Here is a 13,988-nt window from a genome sequence, read left to right on the forward strand (position 1 = left end):
TTGTCATAGGGAGGAGCTGTAGTAGAGGGATAATTGGTCAGAGGAGGGAACAAGCATGCATCTCACCTCTGAGCATAAGCTTGAACTCGAGGAATATAAATGAAACCCTGCGTGGGGCAGGAATGTTGATTCCTTGCTTGGTTTCCTGTCTCTGGGGCTGACCAATTGCATGCTGTCACTGGCTTTCCTTTGCCCAGACAACATGACATCATGAACCATTTTCATGAGAACTTGAAGCTGATATATTGAAGCTTGAAGCTGACCCAGCTTGAAGCTGACCCAGTTCCTTCACAGGAACTTGAAGCTGATATATGAATAAAATGTATTCGTGTAATGCATTTGAGTATTCTGCGATGCAATGCAGGGTTTCCAAAAGAAAATCCACGTCATTTTAATAATACTCACAAAGTTTCAGTTTTGCTTTTTTGTCTGATTTAAAGATTGGTCATCCCATAAGGTCATCAACAAGTACAACATTAAAACGTAACAGAGAGTTTGGGCAGAGCTTTAGGGGAAGCCTGCCTCTTGCAGATGGAGCAGAAGAATTCACCCTGGTTGTAAAGTTGTCCCAGAACAGCACCTTGTGCAGGGCTTTCTTACCTACCTCTCAGTCAGCTGACGATGGCTGTGGTTTGTAGCTGGATACTGGACTAAACCCTCAGCTGCTCCACCTAGACAATTCCTAGAAGTGGAAGGTCAGGCTGGTAGTTGGAATTAAAGGTTTTAAGTAGGAATTTGAAAGTCATGCTTGGAGAGCAGCAGTAAAGCAGGCCTGGGGAGCCAGAGGGACTGTGCCCGAGCTGATGTTGATTTTGGCCTCTTCTAGGTGGTGCAAATGCAGTGTAACATGGAGCTGAATGAAGACAAGACCCAGTGGCATGTAAGTATTCAGTTCCTACACTACGTGAGGCACTGGGACAAGACCTGCCCTCTGTGCCCATCTCTGGCATCTGACTGGGCAAAAGTTTGGTCTCAGCTAGTTTGCTGCGGTGCTCAAAAGACTTACTCTTGTCCCTTTACAATAAAAGAAGCTCGAAGAAGAATGAAGCTGCCAGCCCTCTCTGGCTGCAGGACAGGAAGACCCTGAGGTCTCTGTCTGGACATCTTTTAACTCTACTTCTTTCTAGTTTAGCAGTTGCAGGTGATCTGTAACTGTGGAAAGAATATTCCTCTAAGACACTCAAACTGCCGAAGACATCCAGCACCTCGGCAGCTACCAACATCCTCCCTGCTCACCACTGCCAGCAGTTTCTAGTGCTGATGGAAGAGTCAGTACCTTTCTCTCTTATGGAGAAACTGGTGTTTGTAAAGAGCACTATCTTCTTTCTGCAGCTTACTCTTCTGCTGATCCTGGAGGACAAATTGCATCGACAGTTGAGCTACGACTTGCTGCCCAGTAGGTTTAATTGCAAGTAAATTTTTGTATCTGAATGCAGAAGTATTTCCTGGTGGCCCTGGTCAGGTTTAGGCTCGGATTGTGTTAGACACAGGTTGTGTTTACAGTCAGCTTTTCTTTCCTTCTTCTATTGCAAGAGCAGACAGAACCCTAATATCTGCGTGGTACCAGTTCTTGTCCGCTCAGACCCTGAGCTTATAGCTTCTGGCACATGGTAGTAACCTGCACTCTAAAGTGAATGTTGGGAGTCCAGTGAGTGGTCATCAAGACCCTGCATTTCACCTTGGCACATGTGATGTGCAGTTCTTGGGGTAACACTAGTGAATTCTTCTCTTAGTCCCAACACCGGTGCAGTCTCCACAACACCTTTCAAAGGGGCAGGTGGACTCTCCTGTGGGGGAGCCCCGGGGCCCTGGGGGAGGGTGCTACTCCTCAGAGTAGGTCCAGCACAGCAGGCTCCTTCCTAAAACATGCAGGAGCCTTCCGGAGGCCATGCAGCTGGAGCCCCTCGACTGCCTTACAGCCAAAACTAAAGCATAAAGCTTGGAAATCAATGCTTGGGAGCTGCTGCTTCACCAGCAACTTGTGTTTTTCTGCCTACTGATAGTGGCCTGCCTGCTTTTCATGCTGAGGCAAAGCAAGCAAAAACATCTCTGAAGTGACACATTGCCAAGGCTATTGTGCTTTGTGTGATTTGGGACCGGAGCTCATTCCTGCCCGGTACCTTGTCCAGCTCCAGTTCACTGCCCACCCTGTGCTCTGCCCCAGAATTACTTAGCAGTTACTTAGCTAACCAAAAGTGTACAGCATGTGCCCTTAAAGCACGATGAAGTGTAATGCAGGTGTGCTGCAGGTTGGGATAGGGGCACTTTTCTGGTAGAGGAGGAACTAAGAGATGCATGAACTTTCATGTTCTCACTGTTCCTTCTCTCCGCAGCTGATAACTCCAAGGACTTGGCCACAGAGCTGGTGCACTATGGATTCATCCATGAGGTAAGGTTCCTTACCCCTCCTCATCTCAGTCGTGCATGCGCCATGCAGCTGCAGTCCCCAAACCCAGGTGACACCTCATGCCTCAGAGAAGTAAGAGCTTCTCCGTTCCCCATCTAGCAGCCAGAGAGCGGTTGCAGGGGCCAGCCCCTTGCAGGGAGTGATGCTCCTTTTTTGTTGTCATTTGGTTTTTTTCCATATGTTGCCCATGCCTAACTCCGGGTTGCTCTTTTGAGGGGACAGTTGTGTTGTGATGGCAGGGTTAATTACATCAACCTCATGGCAATTCTTAATGTAAGAACCAGATTAGTGCCAAGGGAAGGAGGTTGAGGCCACCTTCCATCTGCCAGAGAATTGTCCCAGTGTTGCCTGGACAGCTGCTCTTAACTCACTTTGCAGATTTCTGCCTGCCAGAAGAGACGGTCTGCCCCAACACTGAACTTCCAGGCTTTCCCTTAGGTGCTTGCAGACAGTCCCAAGAAAGAATTCAGAGCAGCCCAGTCATTCAGACTACTCAGCAGCATAGCCTCAAGGAAAGGCAGCATGAACAGAATTAAAAATATTTTTATTTTGTACAAGTTAGGAATTCTGGGGCTGTAGGCAAAGTTTTGGAGAATTCCTCATTCTGGATGCTGACATTAGACAAGGAAGGGGTCAGCTTCACTGAGTGAAGAATTTATGTGAGTACACATGGAAAAAAGTACATTTAGACTTTCTTCCTTTCTTCAGCTGAGCATGGGGACTGTGCAGCTCGGCACTGACACACTGCAGTGCTTTCTCCTGTGCTCTGGAAAATACGTGGCATTTGGGGCAGCCTCGTACTGTAGAATACATCTCACAAAGGTCCACATTCCACAGACCATATATTCTCTTTCTCTTTCTTTCTCCTAGGAGATAACCTCCTTTTAACACATCTTCCCCTCTCTAACAGCTTTCATACTCCACAGGTACCAGCAACCTTTTCTCTGAGACGGTATAACTGACTTACACCTTATTAAAACTCTGAGCCTGTATTTAGCTTGGAAGTATTCTGCTTGTTTCTGACCTGAAGGACTTGTGTGCCCAAATGTTTGTCTGGTTTTCCAACTGTAGCGGTTGGTCTAACAGAATATACCACCTATGCCCTACAAAGCTTGTCTTCAAAATCCAAGGTTTTTCTTAAAAGAAAAGAAGTAATTTAGCAGCAGTAGTGACAAAGGGATGCCTCTAAGCAGCAAGAAAACAACTGATTCTGCATTTTTTCATTTGAGTGAGAATTTTGTGTTTGTTTCTGGCAATGTCAAAACACCTCTATGATACAAAGTGGGGATGTTTTGCATCCTTTACATATCATTGTGTATTTCAGTAATTTCTTTCTTAAGGAATAAACATTCTAAATATGTTTGAAACCACCTACTCCTGAATGTGTCAGAAGAGATTTCTGTACAAAACAGTTGCCAGACCAACAAAAAGTGACATTAATTTTTATTTTTGTTAGCAGTGAGGATATTATGAAACAGATGGCCATAGAAAATAACTTTAGATCCAGCAGTCAGTTAATTAAATTGTAATTAAACTAAAAAAAGAAGCTGGACCTGCTATGTTCCTTCAGACTAGAAGCTCCAGAGAACTGTCTTGCTCTTTTGCCTCTATATTGCACCTAACACAGAAAGGTCCCATTCTTGATTGGTCATTTGGCGTTATTCAGTAAATACGATAGTTACTAGTAGTATGTTCCAGATGTGCTTGCAAATTGTTCTTTTCCCATACCAAAACTCAGATGTGGAATCGTTGGCTTGGGATGGAATCATGTAAGGAAGGAGATATCCCAAGTTAGCCAAGCCAAACTGATCTGCTGGCATGTTTTTTCTTTCATTTTAGGACGACTGTGAAAAGCTGGCTAACTTCCTGGAAAACGCTTTCCACAAATACCGGTCTCCTCCCTTGTGAGTCACCTCACTGCAGTCTGGGACAGATTGGTCCCCCTTTAGCACAGGGGACGGGAAGTGTACCAGACTGGAAGAAACTGCAGGGCTCCTGACCGAACTTCCTCCAGCAGGACTGACTGGGCCGCTCGCTCCTGCCTAAAACTTTGCAGTCCATGAGAGGTGTCTGCCTGAGCTGCGGTGTGAAAAGGCAACAGCAAGTGGAGGAGTAATCAGCAAACATGAGAAATCACATGTGCATCATGAGAAGTCGGGACCAAGCAGGAGTACATGTTCTGGTCCCACTCCTGAAGCAGCAAGCCAAAGGGAGTTGTGAGGCAGCAGGGGAGTGGGGTAGCACCTGTTGCAGCCCCTTCCCAATGATGTTTGTGAAGATGCAAAGCTGCTGCAAGAATCCCCCAAACGGATAAATTTCCCTCTGGGAAAGCTTTTTTCACTGCAGGTCCCAAAGCTGTTTTTTTCCTCTTTGCCAGCTGGTAATACTTGCGGAAGGGAGGAGAGGAGCTGGCTTGGAAAGCTCTGGTGCAGTTTCCGATCTGCTTCATTCCATTCTATACAAAGTTTCTCCTGTTTCGCTAAGGTTTCCCCAGCACAGAGGAACCACTGTGATGCCCTGTAATTAGAATTGCACATCTTGGTGTAAGCTGAGGACTTTGTGAGCTGGACTTGATATGGCATGAGAAGAGATCCCAGAAATCCAAACCCACCAGCTGGATCCAAACATGCGGATCAGCAGAAACTTCACTGGTGCTGAATAGAACCCTTCTCATTCCCCAGTTTGCCTTACGGCCTTCCAAAATCTCACAGCATCTTAAGGGGGAAAACCCTGATGTCTCTTCCTTCCCTGCTTCTCCTGTGGTGTTTGGAACTTCAGTCATTAGCCTGGAGAAAGGGGCAATCATCTTAGCTGCTGCGCATGTCAGGTTCAGTTGGTGAAAAGTGCAAATAGGAATTACTTGTGTTGCAAAAGCCATGCAGTGCTGCTCCATGCTGTTCGCATTGTGCCGTGTGGGACTGTGGAACCAGCTGTATCATGCTGTGCTGTGCTAGTGTGCTGCGCCGTGCTGGGTCCTCCATGTGGTACTGCCTGCGTCCGCGCTTTGCGGTGTTGCACTGATTGTATCACGCTGGGCTGGGTCTGCCCTGATAGGATGCTATGCTGAGCTGCCAACTTGTGCTGTATTTTCCAGTTGTGCTATGCTGTGCCAACTTTACAAACTGACAAATCAATAAAGCCACTGAAAGTATGAAAGTAGCTTATTTCATCTGAGCATTCCACGCAGCAAACTGCTCAATAATTTCTTAGTCGCTCTTACAGTTAAACTAAGAAGATGTGAAAGAGCTTCCCTCAGTTCAGCAGACTTATCCACAAAGTCAGGCAAATTGGGTAGAGAAGGAATTCAGTGGAGGAATGTCATACAGCTGCTTGATTCAGAAATCACTTTCTCCAGAACAAGTTTGCACTTGCCTCTGCAAACTGAGAAATTCCTTAATACACCAACTGCTTCATTTCCCGGATGAGCTAGTTAGCTCTTCTTTAACACATTTCACCCGACTGAATTCATTGTTCAACATTGTCACAGTTCAGTTTGACCAATGGATTTCCCTGCTAGTGGGTGTGCTGCATTCAGCAATAACAATTTCATTAACCAGCTACTGTGGGGTGTTCCAACAGGCTGCTTTCACAAGATAACAGAGCAGCTGAAGTTGGATGGGACCACTCCAGATTTCAAGAGGTCCCTTCCAGCCTCTGCAATCATCTAGTTCTAGTCCAACCCCCCTGGTCAAGCAGGGCTAGCTAAAGCAGGTTGCCCAGAACTGTGTGCAGTCAGGTCTGAGTATCTCCACAGATGGGGTCCTCTGGGCACAGCCTGCTCCCATGTTCAACCACTCTCACAGAAAAAAACCCAACGCCTTTTCCCATGTTCAAATAGAACTTCCCATTTTTCAGTTTGTGCCCGTTGCCTCTTATCACTGGGCACCACGGAAGACAGCCTGCCTCCATCTTCTTTACCCTCTTCACCAGTTATCTGTACACATTCATGAGATCCCCAGAGCCTTCTTTTTTCTGGGCTAAACAGCCCCAGCTCACGCAGCCTCTTATGACAGATGCTCCAATCCCTTCATCTTGCTGTCCCTTTGCTAGATTTGCTCCAGTCAGTCCGTGTCTGTGTGTCCTGGGGAGCTCATCACTGGATCCAGCTCACTAGTGTTGAGCAGAAGAAGGATCTGTCCCCTCAAGCAGCCAGCAAGGTTTTCCCTGGCACAGACCAACTGACCTGCTTCGCTGCAAGGCTGTGTTGCTGGCTCACAGTCAGCTTGGTGTCCAGCAGGATACTCACCCTTCCTCACAGAACTGGCACTGGCACAAAAATGGAAATCCTGCCCTCACACTTACAAGGCAGACATAACTCTCTGGAGTTCTGGCATACAGGCAAGGGGATGTGTCCTCAGACACAGAGAGTCAAGTCTGATCAGCTAACTAGGATGGTAGTTCTTGCCCATATATTATAGTTGTGGCATGCACACCTTTTAGTAGAATATTTGACATATTGTATAATGTATGAATCCATTGTGACTCAACAATAATGTTTTTTGGTGGCCAACTGCTGTCACTTAAATTTAGACTAGAAATACGGCACATTTCATATTCCAATTCACACAGTGTACCTTTATCTCCTAATGAAACAACTTTTGCAATGCAAGACTCTCTTATCATTATGGTAATTAGACATTAAGTCATCTTTTAACTGTTTTTGATACACTTTATTGGTCTGAACTTTCTAAATCTTTTATAAAATGGGCTTTCAGAATCTGTAAACTTCTTGTAGATTTTCCTTAGTCTGGCATCTCTCCAGTAGTGGGGCCAAGAGGCCACTAGAGTCTCATGCCAGTTTAATTAAGTGCAAGGGGTAACAGCATGTATCTCTGTCCCTTACTAAGAACATTTTCTCTTTAGAGCGGATCTGCCACCTTGTGAAGCGATGCCTTTTTGGAGCCCTATTTGGGAGTAGCTCTTCCATCCCTTGCGAGAGAAATCACCTGTGCCAGGTTGTTTGACCATGCCTTTGCATTTACATTTTAAAGCAAGTGATTGGATCCACTGGGAAAGAGTAAAAGGGACAGCAGGGTGGGGACAATCAAGACACCATGATGGCGTTTCATTGCAGCAGTTCTCAGCAGGTGGGTCCTGGATCCATTCTCAACCTGCATATTCAGCAACTAAAAATCTCCACAATAGGCAACTGGGGCGTGTAACTCCGGATGCCCATATATAGACCAGGGACGACCCTGCAACAGCCAGGGCCGTGTCTGTCGCGCTTCCAGCACGTCACAGCACAGCCTTTGCCTGCAGGACGGGTCTGCCTTGCAGCCCTCAGCTTCTAGACCTCCCCCCCGCGAGAGGATTCCGCCCCGCCCAGGCCTCGTACGACCAGGCACCCCCCCGGGGCTCACACCGCGGGCCGGGGCTGGAGCAGCCAGGCCCACGGGGCACTGAACACCCCAGGTAGCGAAGCGAGGCGAGGCCCGAAGCCCCCATGCCCGGCCCGCTCCCGCCGCCGCCCCTGCACAGCAGTCATGAGACAGACTGACCACACACCACAATCACGTGACATTGTGAAGTTCTCGCGAGAGCTCTCCCCACAGCCCAGGGAACTCTCGCGAGGGTGTTTTCTTTCGCGCGCACCGCAGAGCTCTCGCGAGGGTTCTGCGCTGACTGCCGACGGGGTGGACAAGATGGCGGCTACAACGACCATCTCTCTGGTGAGCTGGGCGGCCGCCGCCTTCCCGCGGGCGAGCCGGGGTGGCGGGCTCAGGCCGAGCCGCTCTGCGCTGCGTCGGCAGGGCCGGAGGTCGGGGGGCGGCTCCTTGCCTCGGCGCGTCGTGCCGCGTTTGGCCCCGCCTGCGGCCCCGGCGGGGCGGGCTGGGTCGAGGCCTCCGCTCCGCTGGGCGCGGGCGGTGGGCCGGGGCGGCTGCCGCGGGGTGACCGCTGCCCGCCGGCGGCCGTCCCGCCTGCGGCGGCCCGGGCCCCGGGGCCCGCGGGTGAGGCGGATCATGGCTTTCCGCCCCTTGCGGCCGCGGTGCGGAAGGTCCCGCTGGTGCGGCGGATGGGGCTTCCCCCTCCGCGCCGCCGGCTGGGGCTGCCCTGGGCGGCCGCCCCGGCGAGGCTGGCCCAGGTGCCGGCCTGAAGCGGGCTCCGGCCGCGGGGCCCCGGCGGCGGGGCCGAGCGAGCGGTGCGGGGCTCCTCGGGGCGGCCGCTGGCGCCTGACCGGCGGCGGTCGTGTGCTTCCCAGGTGCCGCCGGTGGCTAGCGTGTGCTGCATACAGGCACTGGTGCTTCGGAGGTAGGTTTCCACGATACTGGGGTATGCGCGCGTGGCTTCCTTTGGACTTGTTTGCTGCTTTCCAAAATTCAGTTGTTTTAAAAGATCGAGCCAGGTGCTAGGGCTTTTTGTAAATTATGTAGCAGAAGTCTTTCTCTCCTAGAGCCTTGCAGCCTGAGGTTAAAATGGGAGCTCCTTGTCACCTCTCCTGGAATGACTTTGGTGCTCGATGGGTGATGGTTATTTTTATATTTTCTTTCACGTTTTTTACGCATTCACGGAAGAAACCCATCAGTATTGACTTTGTAAGAGTTTTTTCTGTTTTCAGGAGCATTCTGTAGAGCTTTCCTGAATGGACTGCTAATGCTGTAAGAGAGCAGAACACATTCATTTCAGAGGCTTGTTTGTTTTCGTTGTGGGTTAATCTTAAATAGAATAAATTAAAATACTTTACTGCTGCACTGTTCAGCCTTCCTTAGCCTACTTGTTTTTATTTTTAGCTAACTATGGAATTGTGTAAAATAGAAATATGAAACCTCCTAGGTGTCAAGCCTTCAGGGAAGGTAACCTGTAATATAATTGTGGATGCTGGGGAACTACAAAGAGATTGGCCAGGCTCCTGTGCTCCCTCCAGATACCAGATGTTCATGGAGTACTGGGTTGAATAGACCATTGGTGTGACACAGCAGGATATTTCTTAATGCTTTTTCTGTTTTCTGCTCCCCCCCCCCCCCCTCGGTTTTCATAGAAAACAGTGTTTTTTTCTGATGAATAGATCTAATTCTAAATTTGCTCTGTTTTTCTTTAAGGGTCTACCTTTGAACCCTGAAGGAATTGTCTTTCGTGGTATTCCCCTTTTGAATTCAGAAATATTGAGGCTGATAATCAGGAGCAAATACGAGTAATTCTCACTTTGTTTCCCATCTCATCCTTGCTTAATTAGGGCTTCACTAGATTAGGAGGTTTGCCAGGCTAATGCTAGGAATGAGTGCTCAAGTCTTGAGCACCTGAGTTTAAATACAACTCCAGATATGACTGAAACCAAAAGGATGTTGCTTAGGATGTGTGAGGACATCAGATTTTGTTTTTACTCAAAGCCAGGGTGGTGTCTGACCTTTTATTTCACAGCACACTGCTTCAGCCAGTTCATTTGGTGTCACTGTATATAGTTCGGTACATACATGTTTTAAAATAACAATGCATACAATTAGAAATAGTTAGCTAGCTTATAACAACCAACCAACCACTGCACATTTTTGCTGCTTGGAAGTGATGCTGTGGCTAGTCAAACAGAATGTCAGAGTTGCAAGTCTTGTTTACAGTGAATTATCAGGGCCTTACAACATAAACAGAAATATAAAGACCTTGCTGCTTTTTCTGTTTATCTATGTATATTAGCCATTAGAAACAAATATAATCAACACTGTAAAATAACCTGTTGTGTTACTTCTCTACAAATCTGCCATTTGGATTGAGTATGAAGAGCTGAGCAGAGTACAGTAATTCTAAGGAGTTTGATTATTTTCATTTAATTGACTTCAAACACCATTCAAATGTAAACCTGTTAGCTTGCACTGTCAGGTTAAAATGGACATTTGCATTCAGAGGATTACAGTCCTCTTGTATGTGAAGCATTGCATCAAGTCCAAGCAAGTCTTGGTGAACTTGTGATTATTCTTGGGTCTAGGAGGATGAGTCATACAGGCTGCAGGAACTGAAAATTTAGTTTCAGAGCTGCTGCTGCTGCAGTGGGTGGCTGCATTGGCAGGAGCAAGGGGGTAGTGATGGCCTGTAGATGAGCACAAGAAATTGGTAGGAGCAGTCCTGAGACTGAAGGAAACGTCTAAGTACCATGACAGATGCGGGAGATGGAACAAGAGGCACGTTTTGAACATGCTGATGTTACTCGTCAGTGTTTGGCTACGGAAGAATTCAGAATAGCAGATATAAACTATGTTTCTGTTGGTACATCTGTCACTTACAGCATGTTTTGACAAGAGGCAGTAGATGTCATGTGTGAAGAAAATCAAGAGGATTTCTTGGACGGAGGATAATGTTAGAATACAAGCCTTGAGATGGAAGGAAGTGGCTTTTTTTATTTCATTTGTTCCCAGACTTGGTGCTATTTCAGTGTTTAAATGACATAGTGTAAGAGAGCCTTCCAGGAACAAGAGTTCCAGCTTGACTGAGTATTGCATACTTTTATTCATTATGGGCTTTTGTAGTATGACTGGAAGATTTATTTTAAACTTCAGGACTGATAAACATCTTAAATTCATTCTTGTCAGCTTCATACTGACAAGTGTTAAGATACTTTTTTTCAAGTAGTATCTTTCATAAACTGCATTCTTTATGGGAGTATAGTTCTCAACTTGCTGGAAAGAAGGTGAATCTGACCATCCAATATCGTGTTGATTCATCAACGTTTTTGCCACTATGTGTTTTACCTTGCTGTGCTTGAAGAAGTGACACGTGGTCTTAGTGTTAATGGTTCTTGAAGTGAAGACCCAATTCAGGTCTCCCCACAAGCACCTTTTGCATGATCCCTGGCTGCTTTTCAGGTTCAACAGGAGTGCCGCGCTCTGTTTTAAATCCACTTTCCATGCGGGAAAGAAAACTGGCTGCTCTATGATGCGACCAGGAAATTTACGTAAAGAGAGTCCAGTGCTTCTGCAGTCTTGTTAGAACAGCTGCGACGTTTACTTTGTTCTGTGACAATTTAAATCATGAAGGCTGTCTAGAAAAGCTTGAGAATTAAGGACAAAGTAACCTCAGTTAAGAGGATCTCAGTTACGGAATTTGGTAGACTTAGATTTTGCTTTCGGCTAACTTTCTGAAAGTAGGTTTGCAGCACAGCTCTGCTGTTGTACTGGAAAGTGTTAAATGGGAAGAATAATTAAAATGGAAAGCAGATGGCTTTTGTCAGGAGCAGTGTATCTTGTAAGGAGACTGAGTTGGGTCTTATGAATTGTAACTCAAAAGCTCAGAAATGTTTGACACTTCAAGTGTACTGTGTGCTTATCAGATGCCATAAATCTACCTTAATTTGAGGCCATCAGTAAACATTTATTGAATGCATCTTGTATGAAAGCCATGCAGTTTGGTGAGGATATATAATGGGAATCATCACTTCTTTACCTAGCCTGTTTTTTTCTTCTCCTCCTGCCACTGAGAAAAAACATCTCTATTTCTCATTTTGAAATGATAGAATTAAACTTCATACTGTTATGTGTACACATATTTTTTTCAACACGTGCTTACTCTCATACTGTTGCCATAGGCTGTGCCCCTCAGCTTGCAATACAGGCAGATTTCCCATATGGCAAGCTCTCTTCCTTCTGTCAGAGCTGTAACAGGTTTTTTTCCTCTCTTCATGTGGTCTACATGTGTGCCTGGTCAGTCAGCACAAGCAGCATATGTGCATTTAAGATGAAGATGTGCAGTGCTCGGTACCTCCCGCCCCTCTCCCAGATGCTCTTTAAAACCTGGACGACCTCAGATGCATCTGATAGAAGGCTTAGAAGAAGGATGGAAGAGAAGCACGTTGCTGAGCTACTTCATGATACTAGCAACCTCATGCAAAAGCTGCGGGATGTGCTGCTTCCTGTTGGTATCTTGTTTCCACAGCATCCAAGTAATCGTCAGCCATGTGTGTTTGTGGAAGGTGCCAGGCCATACAAAGCTAGGGCCAAGAACCCAAGTAGCATGCTCAGTAATTCCAAGGGGTCTTTTTCTTTTTTTTGTGGGGTGCTTTTTTGTATTTACAGCCACTCACTCAGGACTGCTCAGTTGTCAGTGGAAGTATGTGGGTTAATTCACAGAGCCAAAGAAGTACCCTCCTGTGCCTGGGAGCCTGGGAAGGATGTGCTTAAGGAAACGACCACCATACACTGCCCTTGATGCAGACTTTATCTTCCCAACAAACGTTTTATCTGGTTCTCATCAGTAACTGTGGGAGTCGGTAACAATGGTATTATACTTCTAGGACAAACCTACCAGGCATTTAATGTAGTTGCTGAGGGAAGCTTTAAGAAAAGATAGAGGGGGTGTGGGAAAAGGTTTGACTGGGGTAAAGCTTTGCTTTTTTCCTTCTCCTGACATTACTGAAGTTGTTTCACCTTCGCATTGTTATTGCTCTTGCTGGTGCCTGTGGTATAAGGAACACATAGTCTGCAAGCAACATCAGTGATTTATTGAAATATCTGGAGGATTGTTTTCTGTAGTGAGTCCACTGTATTGAGGGTGATCAGAATCACTGCAGGGCAGTCCTGCACAGGTATTTCCAGTACTTAACACTTTGCAGATTAACGTATTTGCAGTTTACTAATTGCGTGTGAATTTGGAGGTTTTTTTGAAGAACATCAACAATGCACATGTGCACTGTTCAGCAGGAAGGTGGTTAGCAGCAGCAGGCAGCTCCAACAAAGATGTTAGTAGCAACAGGTCCTCCTCAGATACTTTTAACTGTAGAAGTTAAACTAGCCATTCTTAATTTTAACTGTAAAGTTGTGTGTTACACAAAGTAGTTGTGTATCTGCATTTGAGATCTAAAATTCAGCTGTGTTATTTACGGGATAAATTTTCTTAGCCTGGAATAGTAATTAAGTTCCCCATGAAGCTTATGAGGACCAGTACAAGTTACTTCAAGCTGCGTATACTTTTCTTTTGATCTGAGGTAATTCTTAAAACACATCTCTTCTGCATGTTTGAAATAGTTTACAGTGTCTGTGCTACTGCCGTAAGCAAGATACATGTGTAACATGCAGTGGACCATTTGTGCGCTGCTTGTGGTGACAGAATGGGCAACAATAAATTCTTACAGAAGTATACGTTAATTATTAATGCAATTATGATGAAATTTCTCAGTAACCTGATTGGTACCTTTCATTGTTAGAAATGTTATAACACCTGTTATAACGGATTAAATCGTTAATATCTTGCTAATGAAACCTAAATACTTAGACATTTGTTGCCACCCCTTTTGATACCAGTACTGTGAAAGTGGTGGTGTATGTCACAACTCGAGACTGGTCTTGGTACACATCCGTTGTAAATGCTCCTTTAGTGCACGGTAGCCTCTTCACCCTCAGTGATGGTACTTCAGAATGATATGCAGTGCTTCTTGTTTTGGTATTTACCTGATTTCTTGGTCTTGTGAACTTTTTTGCACCACTTCTGTGCTTTTCCTATGCTCTTTCCAGACTCAGTTTTAACATTCTTTGAAATATATATACACACTGAAAATGGATGCAGTACGTCTCTATTTGTCTCACCAGTTCCTTTTGTAAGGATAAAAGCATTACAGTGTTTCTGATTGCGCAGAAATACTACTATTAGCCTTTTTTGCCATCAC

The 13,988-nt window shown here is 46.1% G+C and overlaps 2 protein-coding genes across 6 annotated transcripts in view; both read left to right on the plus strand.

Moving 5' to 3' along the window:
- NRBP2 (nuclear receptor binding protein 2) overlaps positions 1-13,988 on the plus strand; it is a 47,049-nt gene that overhangs the window by 24,093 nt on the left and 8,968 nt on the right. For 3 of the 5 annotated variants that reach the window (XM_080381684.1, XM_080381686.1, XM_080381687.1), the window contains 4 exons: positions 827-880; positions 1,333-1,396; positions 2,334-2,389; positions 4,247-5,558. In XM_080381684.1, the coding sequence (XP_080237810.1) occupies positions 827-880; positions 1,333-1,396; positions 2,334-2,389; positions 4,247-4,315 (243 nt within the window). In that variant the 3' untranslated portion in view covers positions 4,316-5,558. The other 2 variants (XM_080381683.1, XM_080381685.1) reach the window with 2 other exon arrangements.
- Positions 8,015-13,988, plus strand: part of PUF60 (poly(U) binding splicing factor 60) — a 30,924-nt gene continuing 24,950 nt past the window's right edge. Inside the window, exon 1 of the mRNA XM_080381689.1 lies at positions 8,015-8,076. Coding sequence (XP_080237815.1) covers positions 8,050-8,076 — 27 coding nt within the window. The 5' untranslated portion in view covers positions 8,015-8,049. The remainder of the gene's footprint in view (positions 8,077-13,988) is intronic.

This window comes from Falco punctatus (genome assembly GCF_963210335.1).
Source record: "Falco punctatus genome assembly, chromosome: 3".
Classification (NCBI taxonomy): domain Eukaryota; kingdom Metazoa; phylum Chordata; class Aves; order Falconiformes; family Falconidae; genus Falco; species Falco punctatus.